The sequence below is a fragment of the Neolamprologus multifasciatus genome, chromosome 3 (genome assembly GCF_963576455.1).
Source record: "Neolamprologus multifasciatus chromosome 3, fNeoMul1.2, whole genome shotgun sequence".
Taxonomy (NCBI): domain Eukaryota; kingdom Metazoa; phylum Chordata; class Actinopteri; order Cichliformes; family Cichlidae; genus Neolamprologus; species Neolamprologus multifasciatus.
The window spans coordinates 19179196-19199522 of NC_140441.1; the positions used below are offsets into that span (position 1 = coordinate 19179196).

The window sequence follows — 20327 nt, forward strand, 5'->3', positions numbered from 1 at the left end:
CACTGTCAGGGCATGGGAAAAAAGAAGTCTAAACTGCCCGCTTCCCTTTGGAACTATCAAAATAAAATCCCCATCCATGTTATGGCGTCTTTATTGCGCAGTTGTGACCGCTTTTCCAGGGTTTTAAAAAATAAAATACAGCCTGAAGTTTTTTTTTTATGTGATTCTAATGTTTGCAGATGGAGAGAGGGCAAAGGGAGGGCTCGTTATGCAGTAACGTTAACTAGCACTGGTTAATTAGTTACATGCAGTTAGAATAGAGTGCATACTGCAGTGTAGCTACAGTGTAGCACATTCAATGCAATGTCTACAGTATTTATGGCAATACACTGACATTTCACATCACTGCATGAGCAAGCCTTCTTGATAGGAAAAATATAATAATAATAATAATAATAATAATAATAATAATAATAAATAAGACAGGGTACACTTTAAAACTAGATCTGTTTGAGATCTACTGTGGGCTCACTGTAAATGTACTGTCTGATGTGCAGAAGTCTAAAGCCACCCCTCGTTTCTTTATATTTTACTTCCAGTGAGCCACACTCTTTGAACACACCTTAAAAGTGGTCTTGAGCAAAGTGGACTTTGTTACAGCAGCCTGTAACAAAAACAGAATTTATTTTTAGCTCCACAAAATCGGTGTGTTCTTAAAAAAATGGAGGAAAATGAACAAGTGGAGGACAAAAGAAGAAATGGGCTGGAAAAAAACTGTCTCCCACAAGTGACAGTACTTATATGTGCTGTATTACCCTGTATATTTGTATGCGTATTCCCATTTGTCTAGCCAAAATACAAAGAAATGAGGGGTTGCACAAGACGTCTAAACAGCCCTGTGTATACTGCTACAGATACACAAGCACACAGAATAATATGACACTGATTTTTATAGAGTGTGAATTGACCAGATTTTGAACCTTTTTTTCATTTTCTGCTTCTCAATAAAACACGAAAGCTGTCTGTGCCTCAGTACTACAATACTACAAATATTATAACTGCTCGTTAAAACGCAAAACCACGTCTCCTTTCATTATTACAATAACATGCTTTTATATTAAAGGGGAAGTTTTGACTTTTCCGGTCTTTCTCTGGCTAATTTATAGCGGCTTGATGCTACTTTCATACCAATGTCCACGAAACCTCGACAATTGGGTGTATTCTGCGCATGCGTGGCTTTTCTAGCGCAGCGTGCATTCAGTCCTGCTCTTATTTACCTTGCCCGGTGGGGTGTAGTTCGTAAACGCTACGACCAATGTGTGTACCAAGGATTTTACAGCAGTTTTCAGAGTGCAATTTTTTTTCCAATAGCAGAAATTATTCCTTAAAACTACCATCTGTTAAATTCCTGTTCCAGAGCTGCAGTGCGTTCAGTAGAACATTGGCCACCAGATACACTGTCCCGAAAATACAGTTACACAGAAAAGGTTGCATACAGGACCTTAAACAGGATACAAATATATCTCCTTATAATTTAACCCGGATCACTGAAAACATTCTTAATCCACAGAGTCAGTGCTGCATCCTGCCAGTGTGCCTCTCTGCATTCTGCAATTCCCTCTGTTACTAATTATTACTCTTCTCATTAGCGTCTTTTCTCTGTCCAGAGACCCATGGCCTCTGCGTATCCAGCAAACTATCTCGTTGAACTTGGCAGTTCTTGGAGCTGCTGGGTTAAATTTAGTGCTGTGAAATTAGAGTCCTATAACCTATGAGGGCTGCAGTTAAAGGTATACTGCAGCTTAACCCCCAAATTAAAAGGCACTTATTGTTGCCGCCTTTTAACTTCATGGAAAGTCACAGCAACCTACACATCAAGGCAACAGTCCTCAAACAGGGAAAATACATGTATGGGTAAAAAATGACTATCGAACCTCTGAAGAGAGCTCATCCACCAATCAAGTACAATTTTAAAGTTGATCCTTGGCCAGGTTTTATTTGGTAGAGGTGGGTGGATTGATCCAAATATCGAGAGCATCGATACCAATGCTGATGTTGGTGCTTGAGCAATACTGGCACGATATGATCAATAGTTTGTTTCTCTAATCTAAGTTCAGTATGTAGCCCCCAGAACATTGCTCTGTGAAAAATCCCTGAACCTTTTTATGTTCACTGTCACATCTATTTTATTTATAGCACACTTAAACAACAGAAGCTGACCCAAGGCACACATTTACATTCCAAGTCTCCAGGTCCAGGAATATGATATTGTCTGCACAGACTATCTATGTTGGCTTATTTTTTTAAAACATGGATACATAACTGGACAAACATTTATACCAGGTCATGTAATACACAGGTATTTAAATTAATGAAAAACACTTAAGACTCTTTATTGTCATTGTGCAAGCATAACAATATTACACGTATACTACCTGACAAATTTAAATAACAGATACATATACTAACCAAAAAAAGTACAAAAGAAGCGTATATATAAGGAGTACATACATATATATGCATTTATCAAGATCTGCTCCTTTTTCATAATAAAAATGAAACCTTAATGAATACTTTCAGCCTGGTTTACTGTCGCCTTTATTCACAAAAATGAAGACAAGGCTTCGTTAAAACACAGAGAGACAGTGCTGAGTGGAACATTACCTATAGTCATGCAATTTGTTTTTAAACAGCTGACTGAAGTTATGATGTACTTTTTAAAAAAAAAAAAATGCTGTGATAATTTACAACAGTCCCTGACTTGCTGAAGATAAGGATTCATCGCAGGTCAGGATTAAACATTTAAACTGTTTAGATTGGCTCACCTCCAGATCCTACCAAATATTAACTCTGCTTGGAGAAGGGTCTTATGGCACAGTTGCAAAATGTGTCGGAATGGGCCCCCAAAAACTGTAGCCATTAAAATAATGAAACTTGGAAACTGAAAAGACCCGTTGGAAAACCAAGAGGTAAAAACTGCTGCCTAGAATTTCAGTTAGAAAGATTTGTGGAGTCGATGTAAGGACTGTGATGAAATGCCCATAAAATGTTTATTTCTGTTAAACTAATGTAAAAACCATCTGTAACCTATTTTTCTAGCTCACTACTAGAAAACTTAACGCCTGTAACTCCAACAAACACAACATAGTTGAATGGTACCAGGCTTCTACAGACAGTGGATGTCTATGTCTTGAGTTTGAATATCTTGAAAAAAAAGTATTTTCTGCTTTATGACAGAAAGAAATTTCACACCGCTGAGATACATAATGGAGACCCATGGACAATGTTTAACTGACTGCCCAGTTTTTCTGCAGAGAGTTAAATTCCTTTATTTCACTATAATCAGGGGTATAGTGAAATAAAGGACATTTTGATCAATTAAAATTGCACTCTTCATCCATCCAAATAGCATCCATCTAAAATGTACCAGAAAGCTGATTCTGCTACTGACCTTTGCCTTAAGCTTCTTGTACCCCAGATATTGTGACTCTGCTACTGTGGTCATTTGGTGTCTGATCCAAGCATGCCACATTTGACTGGTCTACATAGCATCCGTGCCATATGGCAGAAAACTTACAGTGTCGTGCCCCCCGCCACCCCAGTCTGAGCTTTTATTTTTAATCAATTAATTAATGACATTTTTAAAAAAATATATATTTTGAGAAATTTGTTGTTCAGGAGCAGAAAAAAATATCAGAAACTTCTCATTGCTGTATTTACATATGGGGAAAAATGCTCCCAGATCACTCAGAGTTCTTTTGAAGACCTGAAACAGTTTAACAGCAGGTAAAAATGCTAATGTGTATCAGACTGTATGTCTCTAACTTCTACAGTTTCACTGTTGCTGTTATATTGCTGGCAGCTATTGGCTGTCTACATGTTGCATATGCATATTGGGATTTTCACTCACCGATACAAACAGCATTGTATCACAAAGAAACGTTTACCCACTAGCAGCTAAGTTCTGCAGTTATTTATGTTCTGTGAAAAAGACACTACAAGGCTGTGTTTTTAAGCTATAACATATAGATCGATAGAGATGAACGGCCTCTCATAAACAGACTATTTTTATATAAATAGAACCTGACGATTGTCGATTCTATTTTTTTAATAATATATATATATAATGAAAAACAAATCAGCCTCATATCACTCATGTCTGTCCTCCACCTGACAATTTTCCGTCCCAATTGCCGCCCTCGCTTGACCAATCAGATTCGAGCTCGCGCTTTCGTGAAAACCAATGAGGGCGCGGCTTCCGTCCGGCAGTCCGAGTGGATGCCGGGATAAAAACTTAGCAGTGGCGCTTGGGAAAGTTTCGGGAAGAGTAGGAGGGAGGGGACTCGGGAGTGGAAGTGTTGTAACCCGACAGCGAGCATGACCGACGCCGAGGCGCAGAGCGCTCCACCATCGGCACCGGTGGAAGACAAACCACAGCCGGAGAGGAAAGTTATAGGTGGGTGTAGAAGTACTCTATTCGCCAAGATTTCTTGGTAAATATCCAGAAAACGTTTAAAGTTAGCACCTTCTGACCGAGGCTGGGTGTGAAAAACAGAATGTGTGTGTGTGTGTGTGTGTGTGTGTATATATATATTTTACCCTTCCTTCTGTGATATTTCTTGAAGTGTGGGATCCAAGCTGGTTGAATTGCTGTTAATTACAGAAGGCTGGGGTGCCACTGCTGTCTGCGGTGTGGTACTTTTTAGGCAACACGTGTTTGAGGCTGAGTTTTTCAGGTTTTTGTGGGGACTATATTCCAAAAAAAGAAGTTATTTGACTGTCACACATATTGACTTGTAAAGCTCACGCCTAATAATAAAAGGCCTCGAGGACACAGGTGCTTTTTCAAAAAAAAAGTTTTCCCCACATGTCAGTCCAGTGGCTGCCTCTGGTTTAATCACAAATGTTTGTGTAGGTATGGAGCTGATTCAGACTGTATAGAAGTCCATGTTAACCGAACACTTTGAACGCATGACCCAATTTTTCTTCTTTATCAGCTGTCGTTCACGCGCTTAGTAAGCGAAACACGCGCACGCGCCCTCCCAGCTGCAAATCATTGCAGAAGGAAATTTGGTCAAATTAAACGAGTTTAGACTGCCGTAAAACACAAAAACGAGCCGGCTTTGAGCTTGTCTCTGTGAGGAAGAATACATCGTTCAGGTGTCCGTGTTACTCGTCTTGAACTCCTTAATTGTCAGACGTGTTCCCATGTCGCCTCGTGACCTACGGCAGGCCTGGTTTCAAAGTCTTGCGGTTAATGATTGATCCATAGAGCTCCCACTTGCGAGCAGGTCACCGCTGATGTAATCAAGATAACGGTGTGAGCTCTGACTACTTGCTCTATAACACTTATTCGTTTGATGTGCTCTTGTTGTAGCCACTTTGGTCCAAGGCACAGTGAAATGGTTCAATGTGCGTAATGGGTATGGATTCATTAACAGGTAAGGTGTTTTTAATTATTCTCCCTTATTTTTTTAGTATTCCTCACTTTTTTTAAGTCCATTGTTTGCTGATTAAGTTTTATTTCTTGCAGGAATGACACCAAAGAAGACGTATTTGTTCATCAGGTAAGCTATGGGGCGGTGTCTCTTTCTTTTTCTTCTTCATGGGAGTTAATTGTACCCACATTTTTAATGCTAGCCATGTCTCCTCAGACAGCAATCACGAAGAACAATCCCAGGAAATTTCTCCGCAGCGTTGGAGATGGGGAAATTGTAGAGTTTGACGTGATTGAAGCAGCTAAGGTATGGCAGGGACAAAATGTGACATTTTCGGCTGTTTAAAAAAGGTATAAAAAAACTGCTCTTGGAGAAAGCATTTCAGGCATGTCTTTGTTCCGAAGGGCTCCGAAGCAGCTAATGTTACCGGTCCAGGTGGTGTTCCGGTAAAAGGAAGCCGCTATGCGCCCAACAAACGGCGATTCCGTCGACGGTTCTTTCCCCGAAGCCCTCGGCCCGGCGACCAGAACAAACCAGCCGATGGCCAAGGTCCTGATACTGACAGATCGGGAGAGAGTGAGGGAGCGAGGCCTCAGCAACGCCGCCGTAGGCCGCGCAGGCCACGGCAGGAGACACAAGATGTAAGCTAAAGCGGAAAGATGGGTGTGAGGGAGACTACAACCTTTAGGATGAAGCTGGACATAGAGATGGATTGAAGTAGTTGAAAGCTTATGTTGTGTTAATGGTCTTTTGTCTGTTTTTTCCAATTTAGGGTGAAGTTGGTGAGCAGAAGGATGGAGATGAAGAGGGTGGTCAGACACAGAGTGATCAGACACAGAGTGATCAGACCCAGCGGCCGCCACGACGCAGATTCTGGCGCCCATACCGCAGGTAACTTGACGGTCCTGCTTAGATATCCTGTTTGAAGGACTTCTTGATTCTTGAGGCAATTTAATGTGCTTTCCTCGGATTCAGGCCATTCCGTCCTCGCCCACCTCCCAATCAGGCTGTAGAAGACCAGCAGGCGGCTGCACCAGCAGAGAGCCTGGAGAAGAGTGAGCTAAAGCAGCAGCAGCTACAGCACGAGGTGGCGGCAGCACCTGACAGCCCTCAGACCAATGGAGAAGCAGGGGAGGGCGAAGGCCAGAAACAACGCCGCCAGTTCAGACGACGCAGGCAAAGGAATTCAGAGTCCTCTGTCTCCAAAGTAAGATATTTATGCTCTTCAGCTATATCAAGATCACTCAGTGAGGAAACTATGCACAGATGAGCTGTTAGTGATGTTTGGGGAGGAAAAGATCAGTACCCACATGAGCTTATTTTTCACTGCCAAGCTGTCCTGGTCACAGAAAACGATTATCAGAAGATATTAAGGCTCTAATGCAAGCAGTAAAATGCTGAACACTTATCGTCACCATGCCCGGCGGATGGGCTGGTGGGCGAAACGCACCTAAGTTTGAATGCAAGAACGAGGTGATGTAGTAGTAGTAGTAGTAGTAATAATAATGGATTGCATTTATTTAGCGCTTTTTGGGACCCTCAAAGCGCTTTACAAAACACTGGTGGCGGCAACAGTTGTAGCCACAGCTGCCCTGGGGCAGACTGACAGAAAGGATACCATGGGTGTGTCTACAAAAATCTTGTACAAGTTCAAATCTCAGGGACCTTGACCATAAGGTCAGAGGTCACGTTTTCTCTAAATCACCCGGGATTTTCAAATTTATAACTTGGTTGCATCTGATAGTAGGCTGGGGGCAGCACTGAGAGCTGCCACAATTTTTAAATATACTTGAACTGTAAATGTTTTTGTATATTTTACAGTCAATGTGTGTTATTCTCATTGGATTTAATTTGGATTTGAGTGGAAAAACTGCAGTTTGCCTCATCTGAAAATATGCCTGAATGACAATGAAAACCCTTAAGTCCCTGTAATATTTATACTGTCTAGATGGTAGACAGGAGTCTAACTATTAAATGAATTTCTATGGTTTTGTGCCTGTATGATGGTTTAGCTGGATCTTCTGAAGTTCTAAAGCTTTGGTATTTTACTAATATTTTCACGTCTTTTCCATGTATTGAAGAATGATACAGAGAAGTCTGCATCAGAGCCTGGCACCCCACCACAGACCTCAAAGCCATCTGATACAAAACCCACATCAAAGTCGCCAAAGACCTCTCCCAAAATCTCCCCCAAAACGGTAAAATCGCCTGAGGTAAGACATTAAAGTTGCTCTTTGCTTTTCCAGCTGGCTCATTTTTCATTGGTAGGTGTTTTGTTGACAAATCTCAGCTGTGTTCTTCCCTTCAGCAGGCAGCTCCAACAACTGTCCCAGCACCAGCAGAGTGATGACCACGAGGATGGTCACACGACCCTTGGCAAGAGGTGGGACCCCACACTAAAGTGGCGCAACCTTGGATTAGACAGGGTGGGAGACGTGAGGGTGTAGGGTTGCACTTCTTGTGCTGCATGTGCAACATTAGCAGTCAGTCACAGAGGGCCTGATGATGGACATTAACTCTTTAGTCAAGTAAATGGATTTAAGGCGGAATGATGGCATTGAAAGGAGTCTTTGAGAACGCTGCCTGTGTTTGGAGTCAGACTTTTGTTTAACACAGGGAAGATTTTTGGCTCAAATTCTGGGAAATTGGATTTTCTTTCAATATAATCCTTGGCTCGGGATTAAAAGTGCCCTTTTTATTTTTTTATTTTTAAATTAAAGGTCTTTTTTTGGTGGTCTTTCTTTCAATCCATCTCTCCTGCGCTTTCTTTTGTTTCTCATAGGTCCTAGGGTTGGAGGACTGGACCTATTTCAGACCACATGCACTGCTCTCCCCTCCCTGCACTCCCCCAATCCTCCATCCTACCACTTCTTACAGTCATCCTTCAGGCTCCTTCCCCACCCCCTCATCTTGTCTTGTCCTGTCAACACTGACATCTGGAGAGGGTGGGAAGGGAGCGCAGGGTAAGGGGTTACAGGTAGTTGGTGGGTGCATATTTAGAAATTGAAAGTACAGCTTTTAAAAAGGGGAGAGAGGAAAAATGGGAATGTTATTCCACCCCCTTAGAAACATTTTCTTTAATAGAGCAGATGGGGCCCATCATGTAGTTTAATTTGGCTTCTGATTAATTTGGTTAAAGAGGGGAAAAGCTAAGCAGGTCTGCAATTGGTGATGCATAATGGGATTCTGTTTAGTTCTGTTAACACCTCAAATCGATTCTTGAAACGTACTACTCCCTTAATCTTCTTGGTTGAGGTTGGATTAGAAAGAAGCTTAATTTCCTTTTTGTTTTACTTGTGTGTGCTTTTCTTTGGAGGGGATTATGTGCAATGTTAATGCTTAAAATGCTAATTAATAAATCATGTTTGCAAATTAAGATTCATTCCCTTCTGACTGGAGTGCAGATTCACCGATGCCTTTGTACCATGTTTATGTTGCCAAAGTAATTGGATTACTTTTGTAGTGAAGAAATTGAAGGTGTAGAAATGAGGGTTCTTCAGGTGGTTTCATTAACAGTATTTCCAGTACTTTCACTCTGGTTACATAACCACTGCATCAACATTCACACTATACAGATTACAGATCTCTGAAAAGTCTGACATATTAAAGAATAGACGGCACACGTGACGGATGCAAAGGAAACACGACAAAAACTTGGTGATTGTGTGGCACAAACCTTGAAAGTCGGCGCTTGTACTTGGAAACTTCTTGAGTCTGCCTACAAAGCCGAACACAAGCTGGAGTGCGTAAAGAATTTAAAACCTAGACCCTCAAACACACTATGTACACATGAAATACAAAACGCTTGATCAGAAGTAGCATTTCTGTGGTGCTGTGAGTTTCCTATTATCAGAGGAGTACTTTCACACTTAAGTTGAGAACACATGTGAAAACTTCAAACTATCAGCATTTTGGTACTGATGCAGAAAACTCTTTTGGTAACCTAACAACCAGATGAGTATGAGGGCTCATGTTCAAGTTTCTGAGGCAAAATTGTTTCTTTACTGAAACTCATTTCCCCAGAGCACTACCCATACTGAGCCAATCGCAACCATGCATCCAACAAGGATAGTTGGTTACGACTGTTTACACTTTCACGTCACACAGTACTGCATCACACTATAATCTGATTGGTTGCAGTCCAGTCTTGTCGACATGAACTTTGAGTTACCTTTGCTGTAATTTGTGCAAATGAAATCATGTGGACAGAAGCTGGCAGGGAAAGACCATTAACTGTCCAGACTATATGAATGTGACGCTTGTGTCCTGGGATGACCCCTCCATTGGCTAATATCTGGAGGAGTTCAGAGCAATATCTGTGAAATCAACTCCAGAGGCATTTTGGTCCGCTTGATAATGCCCCTTGAGAAGTTTCAGACTGGTATTTAACATTGATGTCAGGTTACACTTTGGATACATGAACATAGCACATAAAATCAGTTTCTAAAAGTATAACATGATTAAATGCATCTGTTACCTGTTCTTAAAGAACAAAAACACTATCTACCCATCATACTACCTTTTCTACATCTGCTTTGAGTAAATAACGGCTATAAATACCGGGTGTTACAGACACACTTCATTTGACGCCAAAAAAGATTCAAAACCCAGTGTGTCGACATGATTACTGTCATTGGAGATCAAAAAATCAATTCATATGTTAACCTCTTAAATGTGTGTTCCCATCTTTGGTAAAAACAGGCACGCTCCATCACAGCTGCTGATCCTATTGTTTCCATGCCTAAAAACTTTGAAAACTGTAGATATCTATTTATAAAGTGCAGGAATTCCCAAGTCTCTCCACATCCATCTGTCAATACTGCAACTGATTGCCATCACCATGGAATAAAGTCTTATTACACTGGCAGTCAATGCCAGACAGGTTGTTCTTATTAGCATCTTCTTCCCTTGAAACTACCTTTACTCCACTGGTTCGTAGCCTTTCAAGTGAAGCCAGAATTCATAACTATTAACCCTGTACTGCAGTGCTACCACCAAAGGACAATTCCATAACACCCAAATTGTCACACTTTTAACACTGCTTTTTCACCACAATCTATGTGAAAAAAAAAATAAAGATCTCAATATACATATTAGCAAATAAAAGTTTGGTGTCATGCCCCTTTACCCAACTTTTCTCAAGCTGAGCTCAGTTCCATTTTTCTCAGTTCCACGGGGCGTCTTCAGTTCATGGTATCCTCCCCCAAGTAGTCCATCTCAGTGCTGGGTTTGTCTATGTCCATACCCATGCCTATGCTCATATCCATATCCATCATCCCTCCAGCTGAATGCTGGTGAAAATTGGCTGCAATCTGGTCAAAGGTCTTGCCCCGTGTCTCTGGTACCCGGAAAAATGTGAAGATGAGGAAGAACAGAAGAAGAGCTGCGAAGATCAGGAAGACGTATGGCCCACAGAGGTCCTGCGGAAGGACGGGAAGAAGGTCGGATTATAAAGAGTTGAACTTTAACTTTAAGGAAGAATTGCAAACTTGATGCCACATGCCTCTATTAACCGGTCAAGTAGCGGTTTTCATGTTTTCATCTGTCTGTCCAGACTTAACTTTTCAAATGTGAATAAAAAATTTGATTTTGTAAGGTTGGTGACCTTTAAAGACCAAAATCTAATCAGTTTATCTAAGAGGATAAAAGATTGTCGAGCCAAAAAAGAATGCCAAAACAAAACTGAAGTGGGTGAAAAATGGAAAACCATTTGTGGACATGCACAACATCCATTGTGGATACTCACAGCGACATACTGGAAGCACATGCCAATAATAAAGTTGGCCGTCCAGTTGGAAAAGCCTGCAACAGCCATGGCAGCTGGCCTTGGACCTTGAGAGAACAGCTCAGCTACAAAGAACCAGGGGATGGGACCTGGGCCAACCTCAAAGAAGGCCACAAAACCAAAGATAGAAAGCATGCTGATGTAGCTCATCCATGGAACACTGTCCTATAGAGCAGAAGAAAAGTGGATTCAGATGTTTGTGGAGACTAGAAATCATAGATAAAATACCGAAGTCTGGAATACCATAGTCTGGATTTTATTTATTTTCCTTTTTTGGATCGGGGCTTACTTACAAGTAAAGCAAGAGCCATGGTCATGATGACGGCACAGATGCACATTCCACCAAGTCCTAACATGTGGAGCGTCCGTCGACCCGTCCTCTCTACCAGGAAAAGCTGTTAATATGAAGGTAAAGGGAGGGTGGGGGGTTAACCTCAGCTGACATTTGGAGCTAAAGCATTTTATTTTGTCAGATTTGTTCTCAAATATGTATAACGTCAGGTCACTATCATGCTAAAACCACATTTACCTAACTGCAGTTCAGGACTTCTAAAACAGTGTTAACCATAGTTTAGCAGTGATTTTACAAGCATGCGTTCATAAAACAATCTATTGTATCAAATCACAATAGTCAGTCTCTAACCCTGAAGCCGTGGCACTCTTACGGCTAAAGTCGTACATCTTAATCCGCTTGATGACACTGAAACATTTTGACTCCTCTTATCTTGTTTACCCTTTGATAACAGTGTTAAACAGTAATAGAGTGACTCTGTGACAGGGCGTGAATGTTTATTGTTCCAAATTCAAAAAGTTATTTAAACGCTCCCAAATTGAATTTCAAAAGTGCGATGAAGGCACGTCGGTGCGATTTCTCACCGAGACTACCGTGAAGGCACAGTTCACCACCCCGGCTCCTATGGTGGCATAAACTGGACTCTGGACTCCTGCTTTCATGAAGATACTGGTGGAATAGTAGAAGATCTGCCAGAGGAGTAAACAAATTTAGGTCAATGTTGAACAGCACTGGCTCCTGATTTTAAAGGACTGCTTGTTTCTGGAACTTTAGGTGAGTCAGTGTAATTTGAAGGACTCACTGCATTAATCCCCGATAGTTGCTGGGAGAGCTGCAGGAGGATGGCGATGATGATGGGCTGGCGGTAAAGCGAAGAGCGAAAAAGTTCGGGTATGGACACCTTCCTCTCCATGTCCATCCTCCGCTTCTCCTCCTTCATCTCTGCCAGCATGTCACCCACCTCCTGTCTGCCTGTTAGCCTCCTCAGGCCTGCAGAAAGTAGAAATGTAGGAAGTTTTTTTTCATGTACAAAAACTCATCTGACATTTTAGCAGCTAATTCCGTAAAGCCAGCTGATACTCTGTACATTGAGTCCTGTAAATGTCTGATGATGTAATGGCATAGACACGTCATCATTAATCCTTACTTTTTGTATAAGACAGTAGTTGAAAAAAACCGAAGTGACAGATATCCAGATTTTCTGTTGTGTGTAACATGACATCACCCAAACCTTGAGGCATTTTGGCAATTGCAATTTTGGCTTATAAAGCCAGACATCATGAGTGAGGAGTTGATCTGAACGAGGAACTGGAGACACCACACAGCATGTAAAGGCAAGGCCAAATAGCTGTGGTTTAAACTATAACCTGATTTATCTACTATTTAACTCACCGTGAGACTATGATTTACAGAATTAGTTAAAAAATATTTCAAAGTAACTACTGAGGCCATAAACTTGAAAAAAAAAACAAACAGTTTACTATGGTCAGAGATAAGACTTTTGTAGAATCAGACTTCTTTTTGCAACCAGAGGAGTCTCCCCCTGCTGGCCAAAAGAAAGAATGCAGATTTCAGGCACTTCGAGTTCTCAGGTATGAACATTAGTCTCCATCAGTTATATATAAGAAAGTATAAAGTGATATGGGTCAAAGTTGGAAAAACCGAAACACAGTAGCTGACTGCCCCTCGTTGAGCTTGGTTGAAGTGAAGGTTTCTTCCTGTTAAAAGGGAGTTTTTCCTTCCCACTGTCACTAAGTGCAGTTTTCTCTTTATTATTGTAGGGTCTTTATCTTACAACATCAAGTGCCTTCAGATGACTGCTGTTGTGATTTTGCGCTATATAAATTAAATTGAATTGAACTGAAATGAAATTGCAAAAAAAAAAAAAGATCCTACATTTCCCAAAATGCAACTCAGCAGCTTATTTTATAAGGCCCTATCTGCCTCCTAATACTAAAAATCCAGTTTCTAGTGTAGAATTTAAAATGTAAAACTTCACAACGTCAGTGGCTGTAGTTACATAATGAGAATAATAATAGTAAACCAAGACCTTAAAATAACGCAGCCCTACTTACCACTCTTGGCGTGGTGCTCCTGACACCGGACGATGTAGAGGAATCGGGGGCTCTCGGGGCAGAAGGGCAGCAGAGCCATCTGAAGTACAGTCGGCACAACAGTTAATCCCAGCAGAACAGGCCATAAGTGCTCACTGCCGAGTAGCGACTCCAAGCCGAGGACCTTCACAGGGAGAGGAAGCAAGTTTGAGTGTGTGACATTTCAAAAGATAATATGATAAAGCACCTAAAGACAATCCTTTATAGGTGGAAGTAAAGGAAAAGACAGGGAGGTGCACAGACAAAGGGAATGGATTTGAGGATTCAAGATGTGGTTTTTGTGAGCAGATTTTTTAAACCTGAATGTCGAGGACATGGAGACAGAGAGAAGATGCCGATGCTATTTATAGACGGTCGTTCCTGCCATACCTGTGCGAAGAGAATGCCAGTGACAATAGCCAGTTGGTGCAGCGTCCCCAAAGCTCCCCTGAGACTCGTAGGTGCTATCTCACCCACGTACATTGGTGTCAAGCCAGATGCCAAGCCTGCATCAAAGGAAGAGTTAAGGAAGCAAGAGATTGTTAAACCACTCATTAAATGGACACATTAATGGAGAGTAAAAGAGGGAAGAGACAGTGGGCAGCTCACCACAGTAGGCACCAATGATAAAACGTCCAAGGATCATCATTTCAAAGGAGCGGCAGAGCTTGGACATTCCCATCAGACTTCCTCCAATAAAGGCAAACAAGTTGTTTATAAGCATGGCTTTCCTCCTGAAAGAAGCACAGACCTGCATTTTTGAAACCATTTTGAAATGATAAAACAGCAGGTTTTTTTGTCCAGCAGAGTTGTGCACATCTAGTTTGGATATGCACACTGTTTAGTAGTGAAAAACCCTAAGAAGCCACTAGAGGGCAGTATTACACAAAATTAGTCAGTATCGCACAGAAACACTGGTTTATTCAGCACTTTAACATTTAGTTGATCCACAAAATCCTGGAGAAGGCACAGAGGAGTATTAAAGAAAAGTAACATTTTGCAGTCTGGTGTTATTTTACTTTACTAGACTGTGATCGGAACCAAAAAAGAGTCTTTCCCACCTAATTTAGAAGTAGCACGGTTCCTACAGCTCAGCTTACACTGTCAGGAATTTACTTGACGCAAGCAACAAGATACCTCACGTATATACTTTGTAACATTCTGTTAATACCTCGGGTTGAAAATGTTTTTTTTAATATATATTTTAAAAGTCACTGAAAAGTTGCTTCTGATGAGCACCAGTTGTAAGCTTATGTGTAAGCTTATGCACATTCAGAGCCTGATTTGCTTTCAGTTGTGATGTCACACGATCATGCTTGATATGTGAGATGAGCCCCCTTCCCTTCCCTCCCCACCCTTCTCACCCCATGTGTGGAGAAAGTGACCGCCTGAACATTCATCGTTCTGCACATGGAGCCACTGAAGAGCACTTTTAAGACCTCTTGTACTGACAGATATTTCAAACCGCCCACCAAACAATAAAATACACTATTTTTTTTTTTTTAGGAACATTTTGTCCCAAGTGTACCCTCTCTAAAGACTACCATCCCCTACTGGCACTTCTCTCCACGCCCCTCATCACCCAATGCCATCAGCTCTGTTAAGATGTCCTTTCAGCCAGTGGAAGCTGTGGACTGCAGCCCAGTTTGCACAGACTCAGGTTACAGCGGGAAACTGGGTCATAACATCCCGGACAGAGCTTTCACTGAATGACTGGTTTTAGTTTTGGGCCTATACAGAACTGAGAAGGAGATACTTATGTATCACAACGAAGACTAGCTAGAGAAGGCTTTGGACTAGTGTTGTCATTTGCTTAGATTAAGGTTTTAATTGCTCTGTTTATAATGAAGATTTATCATTTGCTGTTGAACACTGTGTGGTGTTTTGTCGTGTCTGCCTGGCTGTTTCCTAAAACAGTTTTAGGTACTTGGTTATCGTTGTAGTGCATTAAAACTTGAAGTTTGTGGTGCTTTTTAAAATTGCTTTCTTGGTTTTCATTCACCCTTAAAACCACGTTTATATGGATCCACTCCCGCTCCATGCAAAATCCTACTTTCCTTACATAAGTGTGTCTTTTTGTGTGTGTTTGAGTGGACTGGGTGCTGCTTTCTTTCTTTTTTTAACTGAAGATACTTCAGACAAATTCTCTACCCCTTCACTCTTCATTAACCTACAGCTTCTATCCATGTACACATGAAAAATCAGACCTTTCATTTGTATGTAAGGAGACTGCGAACAGGAGACTGCGAAGCATGTGTGTCATTCAGGAAGAAGAAATGTGTACTTGTTAAATCTTTGCTCATGTATTCAGACTTTGTGCAGTTTGTTTCAGATTTCCAGAAAATCTTGTGGTTTGGTTTGTGGTTTGAGTAATCTGTGCAACCATGGGCACAGATGGACACCATCCTCTAAATGTTACAGTTAAAGCAGAGTGTAAGATTAATGAGCTGCAGCCTGTTCTATCTGCTCATAGAACAGTATTTCATAGGCTTAGCTTCATGAACCTATCAGGATAAAAGCAACGTATCCCCTCGAGACCACTAGAAAATGCTAAGCTTGACCTGCGTTGTCTCACCTGCCCAGCCATTCAGAAACAAAGCCCACGCAGAAGGAGGAGAACATGCCGCCGATGGAGAAGATGGCAACGGACAGCGACCAGAGCGAGGTGAGGGTCCCCGTGGGGATGGGCTCCCCGTACCGGTACATCCATGTTGCATTGTAGTCCCCCTCAATGATCTGCAAGGAGTGCCAAGATAAGTTGGAGCAAGTGACTAGAGGAGTGAGAGAAGAGCAGCACAAACTGGGTAAAAGGGAAGGTAAGTTTGGAGCGAGGTCTTGCAGACAGGACCCGCGTAGAGCTTAAAATCAGCTTTTGTAAACATGGATTATATAAAATGGGCTGCTTGAAGGCTGGTGGTTAAGTCACTTGTCTGCATGGCTTTGGGCGAAATACTAAATACAGTGAACTACGACAGGGAAAAAAAGCTATGTGTCACTTTAAATATGAACTTGGATTAGATAAAGGCTTGCAGCGTGAAGCGCTTTGAATGGCTGCATGGACCACAAGAGTACTATGTAAATCAGGCCATGGGCTATTTAAATAGACAAGCACACCGTGTACGTAACAACTTACTCCCATAAGTTCATATTTTCAGAATGCTTTCCTCATTTTTTTAAAATATAGACTTATATTATCTCACATATACACACTTGTGCTGGGAGGTTTCAGTTAATGAGATCTTTGTATGTACAAGTAACCACTGAGAGCCAGAGGTTTAGAGTTCAGAGTGATCTAAATACTCGGTTTCAGAGGGTTTTTCTCTGTTCTTGGATCTACATGATGTCATAGAGAGTGGAAAACCCAAATATGGTCACAAATCAGCCCCACCCGGCTGCTGTTTAAGTGATCGCTTTACATGGGGCAGCCAATCAGAAGAAAGCAGGATTAAAAAGGCTTAAAAATAGGGTGACCTTAAAGGAAGTGTTGCTCTTTGTGTCACACTATTTGTAAGAAAGACGTATTTTGTTAAATCAAACAAGTGATCTGTAGATAATTATGCTCACATTTTCCCAAGTATCAGAAACGTTTAGTTGATAGCTGTCCTGACCCGTGCCAGGATTTTAATGATGGATGTCAGAGCTGAGACTAGATGCCCATAAATGCAAAAGGCTTTTCTACAGTGTCCAAGTACCGTGGTACACAAATGAAGGGCCGCTCTGTTTAAAGAGATAAATGCGGATAAACACACAAAATTTGCTTTCAGATGTGGGAAATGAATCATATTTCTCACGCTTTTTTCTCATCATGCAAACAGAAATATTTCCTTGTTTCCATGACGCCTGGAGCAGGGATGTGTTGTCATTTTTGTGATGACACGTAAAGATGGAAAGGAGCCTCACCCTGCTGTGTCTGTGGTCACCTGACTTTGCTTCGGAAGGCTTCACATGACATAGTTTTATTCTTTTTGGTTTATTGTCTAAACATCACCAGGCAGCGTGTTGTGGTGTCAAAACACACCACCTTGTAAAATCAGGCGAAGCGACTTTGTTGACGTCTGGTTAAATGACAGTGTTAGACTAGTGCATGCCACCAGTGTTACATGTTTTATTCTTTCATTTTATATTATGTCCATTCTTTCTTTCTTTCTTTTTTTACCTTCTGTGGCGCATTGATGACACCGATGTTATATCCAAACTCCAAAGATCCAAGGACAGCCGTGAAGACTGACAGAGCGAGGGTTCCAGTCACTGTCTGTAGCAGAAACACACAAAGAAGTGAATTACAAATAAAAAACTCTTTTTTTTCAGAACAGTGAATAATCCTGAAAAGTGTTTTCATAACTGTAACAATAAGATAACTGTTGGACAACCACGTTTATTTTTTTAACTCTCACTCACACACACACACCCATAACACTGCTGCTCGGCTACCGTCAACTATATATAACCGTGATCCTGACTAGAGACAATCTCTGCAGTGCCGTTCATGACTTCTCTGACTACTTTCATGTCGACGCCTGAACTTTAGCTTCCCTCCAGTTTCCCATCAGCCCTCTGCCACCTGTCTGCAGGGTGACAGACAGGATGACCTTGGGGAAAATGAACTTCCTCCACTCCAGCATGGTTATAAAATTTTTAATTTCATTTATTTATAGGTCTTTTGTGCTTTTGGAGTAACGCCGCCTGTAAGATTTAAGGCAAAGAAGTCTGCGATGAACTGTTAGATGAACACACAAACACAGACGGGTACTGTCGAAACAACGAGCTTCCTGAAAAGTTTTTTTTTTCCCATTTTGGTGATGTGGGCTTATGCACTGACACAACAGCGACATGATGCTGGTGATGCTGGTAAAATTTGCTGGACCTAATTTGACCCCGCAGTTCTGCTCAGCCACCTTCTGCAAACATGTTGTCCGTGTAAATCTGTAACTCTTGACCTTGCTGAGTTGAGCTTTTGATAAGTGCTGCTTAACATTCACAAACCACAACAAAGAGGTGTGTACTGGTGAGCGTGTGCGTCCTTGTGGAAAAGGTAAAGTGCCAGAAGTGGCCACTAATGTTTCATTACACATCCCGCACTTCACTGCATGCACACTTTGCAGTAAATTTCCAGGCATTATGCATGAATCTGCACCTGCTTGTATTTACTGTGAGATAAAACACAAGCCCAGATTAAACACAAAGCTATCTCAGGTTGTGCAGGTTATCTCAGTCTTTAAGTGATTTAAATAGAGACAAGCATATGACTGCTTCTTCCCGTTTTCAGATTTTATGCCACATCCCAGCATAGTTTAGTCTGTTTCCAGTTTATTCCCAAGGGAGAAACTTTGGGAATTCTTGCCTTAATTCCAGCGTGGATAGCAGCCTATACTTCCTATTAATAAGATGATGGAAATCTACATCAGGGGAAAGTCAGGCTTAAAACCAGCATTTCGAAACGATTTCTCCAATGGAGCTTGAGCTGGGCAGTAAACACAGATTTTGTTTATAAATGCGGTGGCCTGTGATAAGCTTGCAGTTATGAGGCCTGACTTGTAAACTCAGTTTTGGCTGCTCAAGGTCACCACTAAGGACAGAAAGGCTTCCCCCACTCTTTGAAACAGAGTTACTCAAAGCTTCTTCTAGATTCATGACTTTCTCAACATTTGGATTTTGCCTTTAAAATTCTGTTAAGAGTGTATAACGGCTCATGGGATTATTTTAAAGAAGCGCACTACAATCAGGAGATATTTAAAGGTTTTAGGTCAGGAAAAAGTGCTGTGCATAAAATCTTTCCATAGCTGAAAGAACACATTGCAAAGTTCACAAATAACGGATATCCCTGCAGAAACTCTCCAAACAGGCACAGCTAGATTAATAAACTGTTTATAACAAATTCCAGAAGAAATTACCTCCACTCCAAGCTGCTGAAACCCGGCCGGCATGATTTTGGCAACTCCTGGCTCCCAGTAGGAGTCTGGTGACAGATGCGTCTGGTGCCAAATGGAGACCAACCCGGGCGTCTTAAAACTGGAGCACTTTAGCACTGAAATCGAACCGAGCTACTAAATCCAAAAGAGAAGAACAAAGAGCTCTGGTGCGTTGTGCCCCGCAGGTTGTCCTCTCTCCTTTGAAGTTTGTGTTGCCTGTCCAGCTGTTAAAGAGTTGACACCGGCATACCCACGTGCACGCCTCTCAGGAGGAGGGGCGGGGGGGGGCAGACGCAGAGAGGCCCTGCAACAGAGGTCAAAACGCAAGCGGGAAGCTCTCCTGACCTAATCTATCTTGGGCTGAAGAGGTGGTGGTGGAAGGAGGGTGGGGGTGGGGTTATTTAGAAGAGGTGTCTGGTTTTTATTATGGTGCTAAGAGATGAAGCATTAAATAACAAAAGGTGTGATTACATTTTCAGATTCCTGTTTAAATCAACAATAATTTATCATTCTCTGGAGCTGTAAGCCAGAGCGACACAGAGGCCCAAATTTGGTCTCATTTTGGACCGTTTTCATGAGCTTTGTTGCGTAATGGCCATAGACCCCCCCCCCCCCCTCCCACCCCCAAAAGAACGATAAACTCAATCTGCAAAGCATGTGCAAAGATGCTTCTCCCTTATCACTGACAGCTCAAGGTTAATCACTTCATTTCTGGACCTGCAAATGAAGGACACGCAGTTGTAGAGATGTTAGATGTCACGTGACCTAAAAGTCGGAGTCCGCCATTATGACTCAACTTCCCTAATGGGAAGTGAAAAGGGGGCTCGTCTTTGCCACTGTGGTCGCCATTGTCTGCCTTCCCAACAGATA

The 20327-nt window shown here is 41.8% G+C and overlaps 2 protein-coding genes across 6 annotated transcripts; one reads left to right on the forward strand and one right to left on the reverse strand.

The window, feature by feature from the left end:
- Positions 1 to 4261: 4261 nt before the first annotated feature.
- Positions 4262 to 8754, forward strand: LOC146521883 (Y-box-binding protein 2-A-like). Of its 4 annotated transcripts, none has more exons than XM_085146403.1 (10): positions 4262 to 4396; positions 5318 to 5381; positions 5474 to 5507; positions 5595 to 5684; positions 5783 to 6019; positions 6151 to 6269; positions 6354 to 6585; positions 7460 to 7591; positions 7687 to 7761; positions 8161 to 8754. In XM_085146403.1, exons 1-9 carry the CDS (start codon positions 4318 to 4320, stop codon positions 7723 to 7725), a joined length of 1026 nt encoding a protein of 341 aa, XP_085002529.1. In that variant the 5' UTR covers positions 4262 to 4317; the 3' UTR covers positions 7726 to 7761; positions 8161 to 8754. The 4 variants fall into 4 exon arrangements, with proteins under 4 accessions (XP_085002529.1, XP_085002548.1, XP_085002522.1 ...); XM_085146422.1 differs by having other exon boundaries at positions 7690 to 7761; XM_085146396.1 differs by having other exon boundaries at positions 7687 to 8754.
- LOC146521884 (solute carrier family 2, facilitated glucose transporter member 4-like) lies at positions 8071 to 20039 on the reverse strand. Of its 2 annotated transcripts, XM_085146289.1 has the most exons (11): positions 19440 to 20039; positions 17705 to 17800; positions 16124 to 16284; positions 14158 to 14282; positions 13939 to 14054; positions 13531 to 13693; positions 12258 to 12445; positions 12040 to 12144; positions 11457 to 11558; positions 11125 to 11328; positions 8071 to 10798 (listed from the first exon to the last, which is right to left on the reverse strand). In XM_085146289.1, the coding sequence occupies exons 1-11, from the start codon at positions 19470 to 19472 to the stop codon at positions 10562 to 10564; spliced, it is 1530 nt and encodes a 509-aa protein (XP_085002415.1). In that variant the 5' UTR covers positions 19473 to 20039; the 3' UTR covers positions 8071 to 10561. The 2 variants fall into 2 exon arrangements, with proteins under 2 accessions (XP_085002415.1, XP_085002423.1); XM_085146297.1 differs by lacking the exon at positions 19440 to 20039 and having other exon boundaries at positions 16124 to 16319.
- Positions 20040 to 20327: the final 288 nt, after the last annotated feature.